Raw genomic sequence first — 20,673 nt, 5'->3', positions numbered from 1 at the left:
AAATGTGCACATTTTTACTGAATATTTACAACCAAAACGGCGTTTAAACGACTTAAACGATTATGCCTTTCAGCTGTCATTTAAGTTATTTCTGTTTTTTCCGATTCGTAAATACTGTATCAGCAAGGCTCATAAGCCTTTGTTATTCTTTTTATTTATTTTTAGTAAAAACAAGAGCACAACACAAACAGTGGCAATTCTTTATTGAGTTGATGGCATCTTCCAGTATAAGCAGTATTAGGGGTTTTATCCGAGCATTAGATAAATTAATGACACAAAAATCAATAGTGACAGAAAAATCTCTTGTGACATTTGTCAGTTTGTCATCACTGTACACAATTCTAAATTTTTCAGAGGTCACAGGACAAATATACAAATATTATCCAAACACAAGATTTACAACACCTTGCTTCTGTAAAAAAGGCATCAACTGTCCTTTACTTCAGTTTAGTACTCATATATGTTCATGTAGATAGCTTTTCAATAACATTCTCTGCATGAAAATACTTTAAGTACAAGAAAAATATTTTGGATGTTTAAAGAAAATGATTATATTATTATTTCATCATAAAAATGGGAAAAATATCACATAGAATTCTTTTCTTTAAGTTATACTGGATAAGACAGACTTTAAATGTTTTACATGATGGACAAAGCACAGTCCTACACTGAAGTCTAAAAATAAACTACACAAAGTAGCATAACCACCTCTCAACGTTTACAAAAACTACTAGATCTCACCTTGTTTGCTGAAAACAGGACGTGACTATTGATCACAAATCTGGAAAGAATTTTTTTCAGGAACAGTGTCTGTTATGAATCCAGTTCATATTTAACAAAACTCATAAACACACTTCATTTCTCCTTATACCGTATAAATCTCATTTCATTTACAAGCAAAATGACACACACTTTAACAAATCTGCCCCACTACGACTGACTCTCACACTCCATCTCCTGCTCTTTGTCCTCCTCTACATCTTTTTCATATGTTTTGATCTCAGTGGTGGTCTCCACCTGTCCATCCTCCACCTTCTCCTGAACTGCCTGTTCTGATTCTTCTTGTTCTTGCGCCTCTCCAATCATCCCGTCCTCTGTTTCTCCCTCTTCATCCTGAGCACGGAAGATTAGCTCTCCTTCGTGGATGACCTGTTCGGGTGTGGGTTGCCATGTTGCAGTGGAATCCCCCTCGGCAGTGGTGGCTGCGGTGTACTGGTAGAAGTCGGAATCTGCCTGAAACATGACCAGGGCTTGAGCTGTGTGGATGCGTACGTGCTGAGCTAAGGAGCTGGCATCCAAGAATTTATCACCGCATGAATCGCAAGCATACAAAATCTGCGTGTTGGGATCTGAGAAGAGAAGAAGGTTTCATGAACAAATGAAGCATTTTTCAATCTGTGTCCTGTTCTGTGTAAGAAAAAGGAACTGGCTTCTGATGAAGTCTACGGTACTGTTTACAGTGCTGTAATAATACTTCTCATTGAGACCATTTAGATGGTTATGCAAGTAGCTGTGTACTTCAAAATCTGTCACACATACTCATACGTACACATTCAGCTTCTTTTACTGATTATTGTTTTCAGGGTCAATAAATGGACTTCAGCTTATAAGCTTAGCACTGCATACTGCTTCTCTCCCAAACCATGTCTGATATTCTGTTTCATTCCTTACGTAACATGTTTTTATAATGTCAGGTCTTACCTGCTTCTTGCACTTTCTCCACGGCCTTGGTTATTTCAGCTTTCAGAGCTTCAGTCTCATCTGCAGAAACCGAAGCAGCCACTGGAACTACTGTTAACAGACACAAACATTTGTCACTGTCTGTGCCTCACTGCCATCTACAAACATCTGTGTTGTTGATTACATTATAGCCTTGAAGATGTAGTCTGACCTGTCAGCTGAGCTACAGCACTGGCCGCCAGGGCCTCTGTCGCCAGTGTGACGATGTCCTCCGTGGTGACGGTGACGATGTTGATCTCGCCGTCAGAGGTGCATGCCCCCGCTCCTCCATCAGCCCCCTCGTCTGCGCTTCCCTCTGACACCACCAGCCGCTTCATGCCGGCCTTGCCTTGGTGCACAGTCTTGACATGAGAGCGCAGATTGTCCACGCGATTGAACCCCCGACCACATTTATCGCACAGGAAAGGCTTCTCTCCTGAGACAACAAGACAAAGATGAGTAGTGGATTGACGGTGAAAGATCAGAGTTCTGCTGGATGGATACAGATGTGGTGGGAAAAAGAGACTTCACTGCTCAACAGGTGAACCCTCACTCTCCCATTTTTCCTTAAAATAAAAAGCCTTGTAACAAATGTGGTCTTCACCTGTGTGAATGATGATGTGCTTCGACAGGTCTCCCACATTAACAAATGCCTTGTTGCACATCTGACACTTGTGCGGGCGGACGTTGTCGTGATGGCGAATGTGATTGGCCAGTTGACTAGACTGCACAAACCTGCACAAAAACAAATATACGATATTTCCTCTCATCTGCTTTACTGACACATTTATTCATTTTGTTCATAAAAAAAGAATCTTTTAAACTGTATTTTAATCTCTAATTTGGGCAATCTCAGTACTCTCACTATCATTTGAATGAACTATAAGAGGTCACTGTTACTTGACCTTTGAGAATTACCACAAATCTATATTATCTTCAATTCTCATTAACGCCTACACAGGTCAAAACCCTAAACTACACTTAATATTCCCCTCTCAAACATCCCTGTCAAATAATGCCAGTTTCTGTACCTCAGCTATAAGTGAGTTTGAAACCTGAGCCTATCATTGCAGCGCTGTGCCGTGCTGACCTTTTACCACAGCGATCGCAGACGTAGGGCTTCTCTCCCGTGTGCTGGCGGACATGAGCGATGAGGGAGCTGGCCTGAGTGAAAGCTTTACCACAGATAATACAGACACAGGGCTTCTCTCCTGCAACATATAAATAACCGTTTCACTATCATGGGAAGTAGATTATATTCACACAGGGATTCAGATGGAAAAATGAAAATAAGTTCCCCAGAATCCGACTGTCTTGAGAGTACCTGTATGGATGCGCTCATGCCGCTGCAGAGCTCCGGGATCACTGAAAGCTCTCTGGCAGTGCCCGCAGACGTACGGCTTCTCCCCGCTGTGAACCCGCAGGTGCCTCTTCAGATTCCCTAAAAAGCAGGTATCAGCACACACAGATTAGACCAAATGGCTCAAAGAAGAAAAACAACTCTACATAGTAACACACCAACTAAAAGCAATTAAATAATTTTGTTCATGTATGGTCTAACTACTGGATATCACAGTTTATTTTAATAGTATTTATCATTATTTTATTATTATTAGTGATATTATAACTATCACTGAATCTCTAAATATAACATTTGTTGTACTTGCATGCAGTTTAATGGGTTTTTGTATATCTCAAACCATTTTTAAACTGAATAACATTGACTAACACTACCTACTAACGGAAAGGAGCAAAGTATTTTTCTGTTAGTAAGTACAAAAATGAATAAATAAATAAAATAACAAATCACTGGTGTATGTTTTGATATTTTTTTAGTCCTTAATTTCTCTCAAGATCAACATGACAGGTAGAATTTGTATTCATGAAGAAACAGAGAGCGTTTTATTCACTGTGACAATAAAAATGCAGGGAGAAAAAAGCAACATTGTTATTTCTTTTTTACCTGAAGTGGTAAACTGCTTGCCACATTCTTTGCACTTGAGAGGCCCGTCTGTGATGTGGATTTTTAAATGAGCTTTTAGATTCCCAACCTAACGAGGAAACACAAAACAACAAAAACGTTCCATAAATGACACTTAAGTATATGCACACTTAATCGCGGTGACAGCCAAGCCAAATATCACTTTAGTTAAGTCTCTCTGGCTCGTGTTCTGAGGCAGGTTTGGATAGCACTAGGGATCTAGCCTGGGGACCCTTACTGTATCCATGCCCTGCAGAGGATTTGTACCCTGACCTGTTCTACTAAAGACAGTCATGTTGTTTTTCTCCTATCTCCCTTCCCTCACCCCCATCCAGCCGCAAAAACGGGTGTGGAAGGTAAAGTCCAAAGTGGTCTAAGTGGTAACCCCCAAACTGTAAGAGTGGCACCAGCAGATTTCAGGCACATCATCAGAGGCCTCTGTCCAGAAGAGCACAGTCCTGAGAAGACTCATATAAGACTCACGGACCTCAGGTAGAGGACCACAGTTTGAGGAACACACACATATCATTCCCAAGGGGTTTGAGGCAGAGGTGTGTGTGTATATACACACACATATATATATATGTATGTGTGTGTCCACAGAAAAGCCAAACCTTTCCAAGCGTACCTGGTTGAAGCGTTTGTCGCAGTGCGGACACTTGTTGCCCTTCTCTGTGTCGTGCGTCTCCAGATGTCGCATCTTGGCCGTGGGGTCTGAGAAAGCCTTCTCGCAGTAGTCGCAGTGGTATGGCTTCTCGCCGCTGTGCACCAGCTGGTGGCGCTTCAGATTGCCCGAAGTGGTGAAAAGCTTGCCACAAACTTCACAGCTGTACCGCGCTTCTCCTGTGTGACGTTTGCGATGCAGGTTGAGCAGACTGATCTGACGGTAGCTCTTTCCGCAAGTAGAGCAGCAGTACGGCTTCAGGGGGCTAGGAGTCAACGACAGCTCACTTTAATTAATCCATCTGCAGAAGTATGCAAAGATAAACTAAATGAATATGAAAAGGAAAAGTCATCCACCTGTGTGTTTTCTCATGAGCTTTACAAGCTGCAGGGTCAGAGAAAGCCTTGTTGCAGTCCCGGCAGCTGAAGGGCTTCTCTCCAGTGTGAATACGCATGTGCCTCTTGAAATTGCCCGTGTGGGTGAATTTCTTCCCGCAGTCCTAGAAAGAGGAAAATATATCGTGAAGCCTTTTAATGCAAAGATATGCCTGCAAATGTGACCAACATTTGCATAAAAGCATCTATGATGCCAAGCTTTGCATGAAAGCTCCCAGCATTGACATTTATATCTTCAGAGCCTGCAGACCAGAGCAGGAAAAGCAGGCACAGCGCGACTTAGGCCGTCCCACAAATCTCTCACCTCACATTTGTGTGTCACGGAGCTGTAAGGCTTTGATTCAGATCGGCTGCTCATGCACGCTGACTGAGCTTGTCTTCCGTCTCTCTCGCTGCTTGGGCTGTCTCCTTCCATTTGCTGACTTATCTCGTCATCCTCCTCTCCATCCCCGTTATCATCATTATCATCAGCCTCCACATCGCCGGTCTCCAAAGAGTGTTCTTCCTGCCCTTCAGCCACCCCTGCTGGCTCTGCCACCTTATTGTCAGTTTTTGCCTGTGATGGGCCTTCATCCTCTGAGTCATTGTCTAGGAGAACAAGAGCAGAAAAGCTCTGAAAATGACAGACTGTCTACAGCTTTGACGGGAAATAGCAATGACTTTTTGAGATATGGGATTGCTGGCTTCATCGGTCTGTTAAAGTGATGACATTCTCTACATCAGACAGAGGTCACTCTTACGTTAATGTTCCCCATTGCGTCTTCCAGACATAAGAGCTACAACTGGGGCAACTAGCACCATCAGCAATGAAACAAATACACACAGCAGGTTTGCTGCAACCTTTAAAGAAATGTGTTTATTCTAATACGAAGCAAATGCTCTAAATTCTATTAGATTAATGTGAAATTACTGCATGTTTGAAAGGTGCTGAAGAAATATTTATGTTTTTATCACATTTCTGACATTTTAAACTGAATGTGAAAATGTGGAAAACAACGCTCGGATAATCATCCGAACGCTAATCAACCTGAATCTAAAGGTGTTTTTAAATGACTTCGCTTTTCCTGCCTCTGCACAGAGTTTGTCCAGTGGGAAGCTTAAAGGAAAGGGGCGTCCTTCAGGACAGACCGCTCACCAGGTGGGAAGTTTCGTCGAGGTGGTTTTCTGATTCTCCTCCCGCGGGAGCTCATATACGGCGAACTGCCAGATTTTAATGGTGATTCTAATAAAAACAATAAAATAAGAAATGAAAACACTTCTTTGTTAAGCCATCACAATCATTTGTGTTCTTTCCATTGATTTTAACTCTTGATTTTAAACATTTATGTATGTATTTATTTATATAACCTATAGTTTCTTAAAAACATTAATAATGGCTGAAATAATATATCAAGATATCAAATGCCATCAAATAAAAAGCTACTAGCATCATGTGGATCCTTTCAAACTTTAAACATGCTAGCATACATCATAATTAAATAACTGAGAAGACTTCTATGAATATGTATTTACTCGGTGTGTAGTCGGCATCAGCGGGGTCGTCCTGGAAGGCGGGTGCGTCTAATGCACCATTTTCTTCCTCGTTCTTGACAGACGTCTTCTTTTGAGTCAGAAGGGGGGATGTTTTTGGTGGTCGTCCGCGGCCTGTGTGGGTTCTAGTGGGTTTCGGCTGAGAAACAGGCTTCTGTGTTTTGGCAGAAAGCTCTTCCTCTAAAATGTCCTGACTTTGAATGGCCTCTTTATCCTCTGTGGGAATGCTAGGAGGGCACTCCTCGGCTTGTGATGCCAAATCTGACAGCTGACTGTCAGTTTCCTCTTTCTGCTCTCCTTCACCTGTTTTTTCATCTGGTGTGTTAAAGACAGAATAAAAAGTAGGTCATTCTTTCAGAAGAATATTGTAGTACTGGATGCTGGATATCAGGAGCAATATTTCATACACTAGAATGCAGAATCAGTGACGATTGTGTTCCATTTTCAACAAACTGAATACCAATAAGAACAGATAAAGAACCATGTTATGAGCTCAATAAAACAACAATCGGGTAAATATATATTAATTTAGAGTTACTTGTCATTTATCTTTTTTAAAGTAGAACAGCATCTGTTAGGACTACTGCCAAACATGGACACAGCAGAAATACACGTTTGTCACTATGCTATGAGAAGTGATGGTAAAATTGGTTGACAAATTTAATACAAAGCAAACTGATGATTCATTTGAAGAATCAAGGCATGCACGGATTAGCTGAGGACAATGACTATTCAGGTACAGGCATGAGTATTCACCGAGGACACGACTCACCAACAGCAAAATCCAGTGTTATGACGGACGGGGCTGGATTTGACATCGACTGGTACGCAGAACAAGCATTCACGATTTCTTGCATCTGTAAAAAGTGAGCTACCGACAGCACGTCTTCTACATTCTGCAGACTTAAACTCAGCTTTGCAGTGTACATAAAATCCAGGACTTGACCCAAGCCTGAAACGACATTCAACAAAACAACACATCCAGTTAGACAGCAGAGACGAGGCAGAGATAGGGTAGATCACATAACCTGACGGGGACCGACCTGCTGCATTGCTAATGTCCAGATGTACCACATCCTTCTGGTCCAGGAAGAGGGTGCGGAAGTACACGCTGCATGCAGCCAGCACAGCCTTGTGGGCCTTGAAGTCCACACCGTCCACGACAAAGGTGCAGTCACACAGCAGGCCCTGCTTGCGCTGCCGGTTAAGCTGCTCCAGAACTTTCCCACTGTGCCACGGGAACTCCATCGTCCTGAAGGACAAGCTCTGTGGATAAAACGGATGAAATGTGGAGCATGAGGAAGCCTGAAAAGGCTGTGATGGTCAGGTTAAATCTGTGTCTGCATTGTTCACCTCTGATATAATTATGCATACTCCAACAGCATAGTAGTTTTATTATTGACTGACTGCAGTCAGTCAATAATAAGTCGACAGAAATAAGATATAATGAGTTATAATGAAGTATAAATTCTGTGTCTAGACTTTATGTCACAATAAACCATTACATTATTTATTATCCTTATTTAAAACTGGAAAGTTGGCATACTGTGTCTGATTGCTGTTTTAAACACTGAGGAAATTGTGTTCATTTTAATTTCACAATTACCCCTTTTACAATGTATCAGCACAGAGATGTAGTAAAGTTAGCGTCCAACAACGCTAAATCAGTTTTTAAACTCTCTGTATTTGTGGTTTCACAAGCTGTTTTTAATAACAGCAATTGTTATCCTCACACTAATTTGTGTCTTGCTCTGGACTATAACCACGGCTATCATAGTTAACTAAAACTAAACAAAAGCTTAAACTAGCTTTGAAAAAATATTGTAGTTAAATAAATAAAAATAAAACCTAGGCCATGAAAAAATGGTAAACTAACTAAAACTATTTTGGGAATTTGGAAAATAACAGAGGAAACATAAATAAATATGGTATGTGTTAATCTGTTAGAATTTTGGCACAAACTGGCTGATGAGGCCAAATTTTGGCTCTGGCATTTGGCATAAATACAGTAATAACCAATACCAAAATGAAAACTGAAACCAATAAAAACTAAACTAAAAATAAAATAATCAAATCTAAACTAATTATTATTGTTATTAATAATAACAATAATAAAACTATAATAACTATAGTAACTCTGCCACTGGTAAAGTCAAAGTACGTTGTTTCACTTGTTATGTTAGATAATGACATCTCCTCCAGACTCACAATTGTCCCATGGGACGCAACCTATGAACCAAACTTCACAAACATGTTGCGTGTGTGTGTTTTTAAAGAGAAAAACGGCGTTTTAAAAACAACCACTCAAAATGACTGCTAGCTTAAATCCGAAATGCAATGCTAAAGATGCTAATGGCCAACTAAACCGCGAGATACGACATTAACGCAAGGATGAAGCGTAATGTCGTGTCCCGCTGGGTGTGCTGCTATTTTTATTCGTCTTTTTTTTTTTTTTTAACTTGAACGTCAGTTTCTCTACAAGTTTTGACAGCATGGTTTGACGGTGCAATATATCGATTGCAATTCCTCAATCCTTGCAGCTTTGTTATCAGGGATTAATTTAGCATGCCTACATGCGTGTGGTGAGGGAACAAGATGGCGGAGCGGCGAGTCCGGCCTCCCCTCTTGTTTTCACAGCCAGCCTGCTCTTTTCGGTTGTTAAAGAAGCGCCATTTTAACAGAAACCAACTTCCGATTTACCTCCTTGTTATCTCGTCTTCACTCGGGCTTGAAACTGCTGGTCCAAGCGGTCTTACGGAGTGTTTGGCTCAGTTGGGAAAAACGAACCCAATCGAGTTTTTCGGTGATCGATCATACCCCGCTCACTCCATCCAACGCCATCTTCCTCTCTCTGATCGATTGATAGGGACCGGCCGGATGTATCGCTGGAGCACGCGCAGTGGGAACCAATGTTTTGCCGACAGCGGACACGCGGTGTCGCGATACACCAAAGTTACATAATGTGCGAAACTGATACCTTCATAACACAGTGGAGCTGAAATGGATTTGTAATAGAATGGTTTGTCGTTAAAGGCACGTGTAGTGTGTAAATAAACGTTCCAAGTCTAACTTAATAATAATAAATCTTCAAATTTCAAACTGAATCCCTGCGTGCTAAAGTGAGTTATATCTTTAGGCTTTATTTTATACAATCAGAAGATGTCCATGTCTTAAATCATCGGAAAACTGAAGGAACAAAGAGGAATTGCTTTTCTGCTATACGAAAAGTATATTAATACAAGGATAAAAGTAATCCTCCTGTGTTTCTAACGAAAAAGCCACTGCATAGCTCACGTACAGTGGAGGAAATTATAAACAACAATGACTTCCAAATTATATTGGAGAATAGCTCCTTTGAAACCCTGTTCTCCTGAAAGGAGGACACCATGGTTCATAATGCTCCCACGCACAAAAGACTGAATAGAAGCACCTTTGTATATACACCTCTGTGCACCCACTGAATGCCAAGTCCGTCTCATATCGATTTCAAGGGTAGTTTGCCTTGTGGTGCTCAAGGTTTACGCAGATTTTTTTTTTTTTTCCAAGGATGGTTAACAAAACAGTGGTTTAAGGCAAGTCATACCAAGGATGGTGATAAGTCTCCACAGAAAATTTCTCCAATTCTGTCAAAACTGAAACAATACAAATAAATCTCTTAAACTGCAAACCCATATTTCCTGTCAATAATTTGTAAAATTAGAAGTTCATAAAAAGCATTCTACAGAGCAGGATGGCCTATTGTCAAAGCAGTATCATTTTATTCACACAAATAATATAATACAATAACTTATCATCTTTAGAAGTGACTGGTAAGTTTTAGAATAACACTGGGAGGGGTAGAGGAGAAGTTAACTGATGGTTTATTGGTTGTGTGTCTACATCTTTGTGCAAAATGGTGCTCCAAGCCCTTGTGTCTTCTTAAATTAATGTGTATGTCCCGTTGTGGATGTGCGGGATGAGCTAACTCACAACACATAAATGAGCAGCAACAAAGTGGCATTGTGTCACGCAGAGCACAGTGTCAGCTCTCTGAGCGTTTGAAGTAAAACTGAATGATGACAGTGAGGATAAGAAGCACAGGAAATGGTATGAAAGCACAGAAGTGACAGATCGGACCCTCTCTAGATTTTGATCTCGGTGCGGAAGGTCTGTACGAGCTCATGCTTGGCTGGATTTCGCCGTGCCCGGACCGTGAGGGTCCCCTCGGTGCCCAATGATGATGTCACTGAGGTGGGATCCACGTCCTCGGGTAGCTGGCACTTGTGGGTGAAAGTGTTCATCACTGAACCGTCCTGGGCCAACTGCCAAAACAGAAAACGTTAGAGATTCACGCGATGTATTGTGGAGACAGACGCTTGGTTAGGGTTTATTTAGCTCACATTAACCCCTTTTGATATGAAGATTCACATTGTTTCAACACCTCCCACGCCCCTACCCACCTTTTCCGCACGGACTTCTATCTGGTTGTTGGATGTGGTGACGATGATATCTTCAGGGGAGAAATCTCGCACGTCAACTGTGAACTGGTACGAATCGTCAAGAGTCTTGATATTTCCAGCTCCACCTAAAACCACGGCCAAGATGATGAAAGGATGTTAGAGCACAAGTTATGAATCAGGGAGCTACAATTAACTGTGCGAAGTACGTATATCTCGCACAGTTAACATTCACAGATTTTCATCTTCAATACTTCCTGTGTGAATAAACCCACCAGTCTGAGAACCGCGTGCTCTTCATCACTCGAGTACCTGCAGGTGGTGGTTCATTAAGGATGGGCTACACACGCTCATTTGAGTGCGGGATCTGCAGTTGTGTGTATTCACCAAAATCCATTTTTAGACATGATCAGAATCTCTGCTTTTGCTGCAATAGCGTGACACACCTATTCCACACATTCAAGGCAAACATGGATTTTATTGTCGATTTAATGGATTGAGCAGAGACAAAAGATGAACAAGCACCTTAATTATTACAGTGCTGAGGATCATCTGTTTTCCATGGTTAAATAAAACTGCTAGAATCTATGCCGCATGCTTACCAACCTGAGCATGCCATTGGCTGATCTTGAAAGCTAAGCAGCGCTGGGCTAGGTTAGTACATCAATGGGAGACTGCCTACAAATACCAAGTGTTGTAAGCTTGGGTTGGCTGTAGGTTTGTGGTCCAACTCTTGGCCTCTGCATGCTGAAGTACCCTTGTGCAACATACTTTAACCTCAAGTTGTCTGTTAGATAGAAAGCACTTAGACAAAAGTGCCTCTGTGATTGAGGGGTGTTGTGTAAAGTGCTTTGAGGAGTCAGATAGAAATCAGTTACATTCCCTTGTTGTATGTTTCTTTCGTAATTCCAAAATCTTTTTTTAGCTCTTGTTGTTCATATTCATATACAAGATCAAAAAATATGATGAGTAATAATGGCAATTAGTTGATGAGGTGTAAAAATTGGGGTAAAAATTAACTGTTTTGAAATTTGGCTCACATTATGGGCAGACATGAAAAAACAGATCATTAATCTGTCCACATTCATCCATAATCTATATTCACTTTCATTTTTGCTCTGTTTGGGTCTGCACCACCTCTTTGGAGAATATATCTGACTTTTTAGCTGCTGAGTTAATGACTTTCTCTCCTCGGATGTTCAATAACCAGAAGTTGACTTTTGTTTTTTTGTTTCCAGCTGACTTAAGTTTTCTGAGAGCAGTTTGGAGGCAAGAAAACCGACAGCCGAAAGATGGTTTGTGGCTGTGTCGCTCCTGTGAATCTTCCACATGACATAATCATTCAATCCGTGCCCGGTGTGAATTTAAGAATTGTCAAGAGGCACAGCTGTAGTCCCGGTTAAATATCCTTGATTGATAGGTGAGTGAGTCCAGGAAAAAAGTGTGATTTATTTTCTGTCCCTGTGGAGTCTGAGCTCACTGAAAGCCTGCGTGGTGCATGACCTCACACACACGGCAGCAGCCTGGAAATGAGTGTGTGTGAGTGATATTAGCTCTGACTTCACATGTAGGTTAGCTTAATTATGTGACCTCACCTCACTGTGCGTGTATGTGTGTGTAGGTGTGTGTGTGTGTGTGTGTGTACACTGGTCACTGGGCAACCATCTGGTCATTTCTCATGCAGGCGTCATCCCAGATACTCAGTGTGTGATGTCACACTGCTGGCAGTCAGTCCAGCATTCCCAGGTTTGCACGTACTCTGTGTGTGCTTGCGTGTGTGTGTGTGTGTGTGATTGCTTTGCCTTCTTCTCAGCAGCGACCACCTCACATCTTATCTGCTGCACCTATTACAGCACCAACTGTGGCTCCAAAACAATGCTGCTCTGCCTCTGACACATAGGAGCACATGGACCATTTAAAGATCCGATTTCACACATTCACGCGTCTGCGTGGACCGGCAGCAAAGTGATACGGAGCACTTCACACCAAGTGGACACTGAGTTACTGAGGCAGTAGATGAACCAGGCTGTGTGAAGAAAAAAATCTCCTCAACCCTCCGTTTTAAACACATATGTAAATTCCTAATACATCTTTTAAAAAAGGAGAAAATACACATCCAAAAATGGAGTGTGTTCTGTTTCTTCTTTTAGCACCTTGGCTACAGTTTTCCTTAAAGAAACATCTGTCCACACACAGATCAGCCACACCATCGTCTTCCTCTGAAGATATGTTATCACTCCTCGAACAAAAACACACCACTGTACACAAATCGCCTTCAAGCGGGCATAAATCTTCTTTGCCGTCAAAGCTGTTCCTTCCACTCTCTTTTACTATTAATTTTTTACCCCTTTTGTTTACAAAACGAATGCCAGAGACCTTAAATTTGCTTCCAACTTACTGGAAAAACCCAAGGAGTCGCTCCCAGGCCGCATGAACGAGCCAAAGTCCTCAGCAAATAGTCCCCGGCTCTTCTCCATGTATGGGTTACCAGAGGACGTAGTTGAGGATGAAGTCTGGTGGAAACTACGCTCCGATCGATAGGCAGAGGAGTTGGTTACACTCATGGATGGCTGTAAGTGCTGGGTAAGGCAGAGGAGGAGTGAAAAGGAGAGAAGAGGGAGGCGGAGAGAGTTGATTCTTCTTGCGGCTATAGTTGCACACACAGCTCTTCTATTTACCTGTACTGTCTTTTTCTGTCTGTCTATTTATTCTTTTTTTCTGGTTTGCGTAAGGCAGTATCAACCTTTACCCCCAATCTCTTGCAGCCCTTTACCCACGGCCCTTATATACTATACGGTCCCATGCAGTGGTTGGGAGGTGGCACGTGTCACACAAGCCACAGCTCATTGGGAACACTGTTCTAAATTTATCATGAGACTCAGAGCTGATGGAGAGATGGGTCTGTGGTTGGAAAAGTTCTGGGCACTGAAGGGCCTAAAGTTAAGAGAGGGAGGCAGAGTGGGATTTGATAGAGAGAGGCAGAGAAAGAGCAGGGGCTGACAGGGGATAAAGGGGAGGGGGGCAACAGTTGTCACTCCATCACACGTCATCCCTGAAATAGCTTTCCGACCCTCGCTTTAATTCCCCCTGCTCCCCATCACTCCCATCTGTCTGTTTCTTCTGCTTTCTTAATATTCAGGGCCACGTCTTTTGACCTGAAATTAGAGCCGCACGTGTTTCTGCCATTTAATGACAGCGTACGGTGTAGCGCGGTTTCATCTCATTATAGAGATGTTTGTGCTCTCACAAGGGCCCGTTTTCAACTGAAATCCTTCTCAGTGTCATAAGTTTATTTAATTCAATCTCCTAATCATGTGCCAGAAAACGCAGCTGCTGTCTTGTGTTGCGCTGAGAGAAGCGAGCAAAGTCAAGCTAAAAGTGAAAAAAGCGCCTCACCTCTATTTTCAGAGTGTAGGTTAGGAGAAAAGCAAAGCTGGAAAGAATGTGGCTGAAAACAAAGCCACGGATGGGGGCAGGGGCCTCGGTAGTGACATTGCTTTGTGGCTATTAATATCTGCATGGAGAGCACAGCCCATCATGATTAGCAAACACTCTCTGCTCCTTTTTTCTAGTTAGTGCTGCTGACAGCTAATCCATTAAAATCCATTTATGTGCTCTCTGAGGTTGCCTTGTTGACTTGTGATTCATTATTCCAGTGAAAAGGAGGTTGCCTGTGATTCGCAGGGGTTTATATGTAAGACACATTATAGGCAAATCAGAGATCACAACCTCAGTCCTTAACATCTAATAATGACCATCACAGTCAATCTTTACAGTAAATTCTCAGGCAATCCACCATGCAAGGTGATCTTATTTTTTTGAAACGTTACCCAGTATTGAAAATGACGCCACACTGTTATTTGCTTCCAGTCTTATCAGTACAGACCTGTGATGGCTGCATGCAACCACACAATTGAGATACTTAGGTAATATTCATTTGATCTTTTTGTCCTATGTTTACATTATGCTCTAAAGCTTCTGTGATCATAAGTTAACTAATTTGATATTTTGAGTTTACCTGTAATGCATGACAGCACTAAGCTATAGCCCAAATGGTGGCATAGACTTTGCATTGTTTGTTATTTTATATAGGTATGTTATATTAATTATATTTCTGCTCTTTCTGAGTTACTTGACCTCTGCTCCAGTCCTTCCTAGTTTGGCTGAAAGAGGAGGCTGAGGGTGGAGCTGGTTTAAATGCAGAAGCCAATAAAGTGGATGGGACCATCTATTGTGATCATGTAGGGGGAATGGGGTTCTTCTTGAATGATGGTTAGCTGTTATCTCTTTAGTTTTCACCTTTGGTGTATATAATGGTTTGTTCATTTGCTATATAACTAGAGCTGTTTCTCATTTGGGCAGGTCAGTTTGTTGAGTTATGTTTTTGTTAAGTGACTTTTGAGTAGCGTTCTGTTAAGTTAACCTCTTTTATGGGCCCACTTGGTTCTTAAAAAAGTTTATTTTTGTTATTTTGAATTTTTGTAATCATCTTGTCCTTTTTGGGGTATAATAAAACCCATTTTTTTGAAGATTATATTTGTGCCTGTGTGTTCCTGGCTGCTCAGATCATGACAGACCCCTGCTGAAGGTCTAAATCCAGCCCAGCAACTCAGCACCTCCCTAACAGAGCCTCCTCCCTACCTAGTAACAGCAGTAATATTGTTACTTTATTTCAGAGTCAGATATGAATCAGTGTTTCAAACTTCGAACGGAGATTAAAGCTGCTGGTTGTAGGAATTGATAAGAATTCAGTGATTCCTATTCCATTATCAACATCACTTATAGATTAAGTTCTCATTGGGTACGTTTTCAGAGTCACCACCATCTTTAAGCAGCAGAAATGACATTAATGCTGTGGGTCAAATGGTTGTGCATGTTTGTTGTGGTATTTTCCCTCTTTGTTGTGATCAGAGTCTTTACTCAAAAAAGTGATTATTTCACATATTACCCTGGCCGCAATGCAGTATATGACTTATTTACTCCCGAGAGTAACATTACATTACATTCATGTTACTCTGTGAAATAACTGCAACACACATAATCTTATAATTTAACACTATCAACCCCAGGCAACATACACACACCAAGTCAAATCCCTAATGAGAAGACATGTCTCGAAGATCAGTCTCTTAGTGGACAAATCTGACCACAGTGGGTTCTTGGCTAGCTTAGCGTTAGCATGCTGTCTGGGCAGATGCTTGAAACCGAAGTTGTGTTAGCAGCATGATGCAATTCTTCCTGTCCTCGATGCAGTCTGTCACTTTACCATTTATCTTGTCCTGTTGTGCAGTAAAAATAACTGTCCATGCTCTAGACTGAAGCGCTATTTTCCTCCTCTGACACGCGAACTGAAATCAGGTGATTGCAGAGCCTTCTGCAGCCTTCCATATCACAGTTTATGGACACTTGTGCCGGACAGTACAGCATGACTCATCCACAGCAGAAAGCTATCACAAATGCGTGATTAAGTGACTTGATTATTGGTCGCAACCTGCCCCTGTCTATTGTGGAAAACAAGAATTTTCAGCACTTTCTGGCAGTAGTTGACAGAAAATACAGTATGTCGCAGAACAATTGTATCAAAAACAGAGATTGGTCTGGTCAGGAGTCTCCAAGCATCGTTGAACAAAAGATTTTTTGGGATCTCTATCAGTGTGCAAAAGGCTAGAGCAGAAGATGGGCTCACTGCTCCCTTTTCAGATCCAGTATACCTTAAAGCAGCTGCTGTGGATCCAGCATTCTCTCTGTTGTGGGTGGAACACCATGTGTTGGGCAGTTGTGACATAAAGACAGAGGTGACACTAAAAGTTAAAGGTAAAGAGTGAATATAGTGTATATTCTTTCTGATTATTTTTTGTCTAAAATTGTAATAAAGGCTCTTTTGCTGTTGTTAATTTGTTTTGCCAGATCTGATCCTGCAAGATGCTGCAGTCCTGCAAAGCCAGAGCAACCTGTGACTCCTGGTGAGGAACATCAAGAAGACTGTGAAGATGGAGGACTCTTTGCTGCTTATTGTAAGAGGCAGAAGAAGGATGTGGGGAACAGCAGCGCTACAGCTAACTTTATGATGAGAGAGAGAGAGGACAAGCTAATCACACTGCACTAAATTTACTGCGATGGTTCATTGTTTTGTACAGAAGGAAATCTCAGCACTTTTTGTTTGAACAGGAAGTTCTACTTTTGCATTTTTCACTGAATGTTTATTCTGTGAATTTGTAGTTTAGAGGAAGACTATTCTTGCAGCAAAGTTTAATTGAGCTGTACATTATAGAGGTGCAATTTCAGAATTAGTTTGTGCATATCTTGTAAGTTCACTTGTTTCATCAGGTGTTGAGATAAATACAGATTTGAAAAAGAACACCTGGTCTGTTATTTACATTTAACATATGACTGCAACATTGTTTAAAAAGAAGACTTGAAAGGACTTGAAATTCAAAGTTTTGGACTTGGGACTTGACTTGAGACTTGACTCTGACTTGAGGATAAAAATTTGAGACTTACTTTAGGCTTGCAAAACAATGACTTGGTCCCACGTGTAGGTGATTGTAGCGCAAGCGCAAAAAACGACAAGCAGGCTCGATAGGTAGCAGAGGTGAGAAGTAAGGAAGTCAGATACTTTTCTTTACAGTACTTAAATAGAATTTTCAGGTATCTCCACTTTACTTAACAATTTATGTATCTGTCAACTTTTGACTTTTACTTCCTAGATTTTTAAACAAATATCAGTACTTTTTCCTCCTTACATTTTCTAAACATGTTTATTTTTGGTTTAATGCATTCGAGGCAGTCATGTTCCCCTAATAAACACCAGGGGATGTCGCATAAAAATAGATGAAAGAGGCAAATGGTGTGCCATAGCCACGGGTATTTTTATTTATTCATTTTATTTTGCACAACATCGGAATAGTTGCAGGTCGTGGTTGCACTCCGTCAGAGTCTATTTAGCCCTACACAAGATGAGCGAGCATTAAGCGAGTATTATTTTTTAAGTTGTAAGTAATTTCAAATGCAACATTTCTATTAGCTCAACAAACGTCCACAAACACACAAATGGCTTTCATGCATTTTGTCGCACAGTATGTTGCTAGCTAAAGGTCCAGCTGCTGTATTTCACAGGGAGAGAAAGAGAGCTAACTACACTCAGAGATGGAAAAAGATAAGAAAGACAGGGCAGAAAAGGAAGAAGAGGGGTTAGAATTACAGGTAAGAACTGCTCAGTGGTATGTGATAAACTGTAAATGTAAAGCTTACAGGTCAGTCCTCATGTTTTTAAATCAGATTTTGAGTCTGTACATGTGACATTATGTTTTTTCATGTTGTGAAATGTGCTGCAAAACAAACTGAGGTAAACTAACTGTGGTTTACTGTGATGGATTTAAAGTGCGTGTGACTGGTACACAGTGGCTGTGGTGCTCACGGTCAGAGCTCAGTTACATAAAGGGTAACAGAGATGAATTTAAAGTTAAGGTGATGGTGCTTAGATTCATTCACAGATTGAAACCTTCACACCAACTTTATCCTGTGTGGAAAAAAGAGAGCATAAACAGAATACTGTCAGTGTAGAGGCTGGACACAAAGGACAAGGCATGACCATCTGTCGACATCTTGTTGAACTCAGTTGTGTACATCCACAAAAGGTCGCAGGTCAGCTGATCACAGCCTGTACAAAAAGAAAATCTACTGAGCTCTCAATAGAAATTATTGTGAGCTGTGATTCTTTTCCCCACGCTGAGCAATTACAACCAACTTTAGGGTTCCGTTCAGATCTCATGTATTCATGTTTGCCTTGACTCTTTCTACCTTTATATCAGCCTTATTAAAGGGCTGGAGTGATGATGTCCTTATGACATCATCCCTCCATAAGCCAATGAGATTGTCACATGACATTTTTGAATGGGGATATTTAAAAAAAAAAAACTGTTTTCAAATTCAACTTAATATTTAAGTGTTTCTTAGTTTTAGACCAGTTGTTTAGTCTATTTCGATGTTTTAAACCATATCCCAGGGTTTGTACTTCACCATTTATGGGGTTTTAACAAGCAAATAAAAGACAGATCTTAATGTTTGAAAATGTTTTGGAAATATGCTGCAAAGATTAGATGTAAAATACTCAAAGGATAAATTCAATTGGTTTATTATTTTATTACATAAGTTGAAAAAAAATTTTCTTCTATAGCTTCATCGAGCGTTCCTCGGAGCACCTTATTCTTTTGCTCCATGTTTTGGAGATCCCTTTCCATCTCCTCAATAGTAGCGTTCTTGTGTTGAAGCTGGGCAGACGTTTCTTTTAATTCAGCACTTTTTTTCTTGTTTTCCTTCATCAGGAACAAAATCTTCTCTCGTGCTTGACCGAACTTTGCTTCCCAGCCCTCATTAATAATTTTTATGTAAGGCTGGATGTTTTTTTTAAAACTGTTTTCAAATTTAACTTGAGTGTTTCTTAGTTTTGGACCAGTTGTTTAGTCTGAGGCTTACAGCTGAATTAACAGCAAATTAGTACAGTCGAGTCATGCAGGATGTTCACCACTTTTATGTATTCAGTATGTGGGTCAGAGGGAGTGTGGACAGACAAAACAAAATGATCAGGCATGACATTCTCACTAACTAGTGACACCATGTCACCTGCGAGACACACACACACACACACACACACACACACACACACACACACACACACAGCACGTATGATTTTGCTGGTTTCAGCCGCTGGTTGTTAATGTTGCAGACAGATCCCACTGTAACAGACTGCGGCTGTGCTTGAAGGTCATCTCAGCTGATAACATGTTTTCATTCATTAACCTATCGTATTTCCATGAAAACATCGCTATGTAGGCAGAAGTCCTTTTTGTCAAAGGTGTTGACTGTTCAGGTAGTTAAATAAATTGTTTATATTTAAAACTTGCATGCAAGGGCAGGTTTATTAGCCTTCATTTTGAATTATAAATGTGACTTTCTGATTACTAAACTGTAAAACAAATAGTCACTTTCCATTTTTGATCCTCTAACTTTTCTGTTTTATGTGGAGCCTCTATGGAAAGTAATTAAGTTTTAAACTCATAGTTAATAATATCGCAGTTACTCTCGCTACTTGTAATATACACATTAAAACAACAAATATAGCCTGCAATTCAAACATACAGTGGAAAACACAGCAACATATTACATACATCTACATGTTGTTTTACCACCAACTAAACTATGTTGGGTTCTTTTGGTTTATCACTAAGGCTGTTGCAATATCATCATTAATACCATCAAATATTAAGCATAATGCTGCTTTTAACCTCAGGGAACTTTTAGAGATTGCCGTAAGTAAAACATTTTCAACCTCAGTTTATCACAGATAAGCAGTTCTCCTCAGCCTCACAAAGAAAATAAACTGAGGTCATTTAATTTGTGACTTCACTCTCAAATAAAGCTTTATCTATATTTGCAAGTGCATTCATTTTCAGCCTCAGGATTCAGAAACTGTAAGGAATAAATTGATTGGTTTATTTACTTATTTGGCAGAGAGGAAAAGTTCTCAATTCGGCAGCAGTCATTGTTGACAAGAGTAAAGTAGCGTAGTCTCTCGGTCTGGCTCTCTAGGAACCTCAGTGTGCTGTTCCCATGGAAACAAGTTTTATACTGAGATATTGTGTGTGTGTGTGTGTGTGTGTGAGAGAGAGAGAGAGAGAGAGAGACAATGCATACTTAAGTTTTTTAAAACAAATCAGATGAAATAATAAATTCGATGTATAACTGATAGCCATTAACTTATGGCTGATTTAAAGTGTGTGTATGTATATGTGTCTGTATGTGTGTCTGTGGGTGCGCACACGTGTGTATGTGTATTCCAGGACTGAACAATGATTACCTTGACCTTCATCAACCTGCTGAAGCTAAACCTGCATTTCCTGCAAAGTTTGGGACATTAAGAGAATTCACAATGACCGTTTAGTGCAAAAT

General features: G+C 40.8%; 2 protein-coding genes across 3 annotated transcripts; both read right to left on the bottom strand.

Annotated features, from left to right (window-relative positions):
- Positions 1–188: 188 nt before the first annotated feature.
- On the bottom strand, positions 189–9,192 carry zbtb17 (zinc finger and BTB domain containing 17). The gene is made up of 15 exons (XM_003455331.5): positions 8,990–9,192; positions 7,333–7,555; positions 7,062–7,241; positions 6,272–6,604; positions 5,895–5,981; positions 5,064–5,347; positions 4,721–4,863; positions 4,329–4,629; positions 3,683–3,770; positions 3,044–3,160; positions 2,810–2,930; positions 2,324–2,454; positions 1,892–2,155; positions 1,702–1,791; positions 189–1,349 (listed from the first exon to the last, which is right to left on the bottom strand). Exons 2-15 carry the CDS (start codon positions 7,535–7,537, stop codon positions 931–933), a joined length of 2,763 nt encoding a protein of 920 aa, XP_003455379.2. The 5' UTR covers positions 7,538–7,555; positions 8,990–9,192; the 3' UTR covers positions 189–930.
- An 830-nt stretch (positions 9,193–10,022) lies between these two features.
- Positions 10,023–14,139, bottom strand: hspb7 (heat shock protein family, member 7 (cardiovascular)). Of its 2 annotated transcripts, none has more exons than XM_025901653.1 (4): positions 14,122–14,139; positions 13,124–13,304; positions 10,729–10,853; positions 10,023–10,590 (listed from the first exon to the last, which is right to left on the bottom strand). In XM_025901653.1, exons 2-4 carry the CDS (start codon positions 13,287–13,289, stop codon positions 10,411–10,413), a joined length of 471 nt encoding a protein of 156 aa, XP_025757438.1. In that variant the 5' UTR covers positions 13,290–13,304; positions 14,122–14,139; the 3' UTR covers positions 10,023–10,410. The 2 variants fall into 2 exon arrangements, with proteins under 2 accessions (XP_025757438.1, XP_013133093.1); XM_013277639.3 differs by lacking the exon at positions 14,122–14,139 and adding an exon at positions 13,404–13,518.
- Between the last annotated feature and the right edge of the window lie 6,534 nt (positions 14,140–20,673).

This window comes from Oreochromis niloticus, linkage group LG20 (genome assembly GCF_001858045.2).
Source record: "Oreochromis niloticus isolate F11D_XX linkage group LG20, O_niloticus_UMD_NMBU, whole genome shotgun sequence".
NCBI classification, from domain to species: domain Eukaryota; kingdom Metazoa; phylum Chordata; class Actinopteri; order Cichliformes; family Cichlidae; genus Oreochromis; species Oreochromis niloticus.
The sequence above is the reverse complement of the archived record's forward strand: the minus strand, read 5'-3'. Positions and strand labels throughout refer to the sequence as shown.

What these genes read in the sequence shown, in the direction of transcription:
- zbtb17 (XM_003455331.5), bottom strand. Translation starts at nt 7,537, where the DNA reads ATGGAGTTCCCGTGGCACAGTGGGAAAGTTCTGGAGCAGCTTAACCGG. An exon ending in GCACATCATCATTCACACAG is followed by an intron (nt 2,156 to 2,323) that starts GTGAAGACCACA and finishes TTGTTGTCTCAG; the next exon opens with GAGAGAAGCCTTTCCTGTGC. An exon ending in GGAGAAAGTGCAAGAAGCAG is followed by an intron (nt 1,350 to 1,701) that starts GTAAGACCTGAC and finishes TTCTCTTCTCAG; the next exon opens with ATCCCAACACGCAGATTTTG.
- hspb7 (XM_025901653.1), bottom strand. Translation starts at nt 13,289, where the DNA reads ATGAGTGTAACCAACTCCTCTGCCTATCGATCGGAGCGTAGTTTCCAC. An exon ending in CGACTCCTTGGGTTTTTCCA is followed by an intron (nt 10,854 to 13,123) that starts GTAAGTTGGAAG and finishes CCGTGGTTTTAG; the next exon opens with GTGGAGCTGGAAATATCAAG. An exon ending in TAGAAGTCCGTGCGGAAAAG is followed by an intron (nt 10,591 to 10,728) that starts GTGGGTAGGGGC and finishes CTGTTTTGGCAG; the next exon opens with TTGGCCCAGGACGGTTCAGT.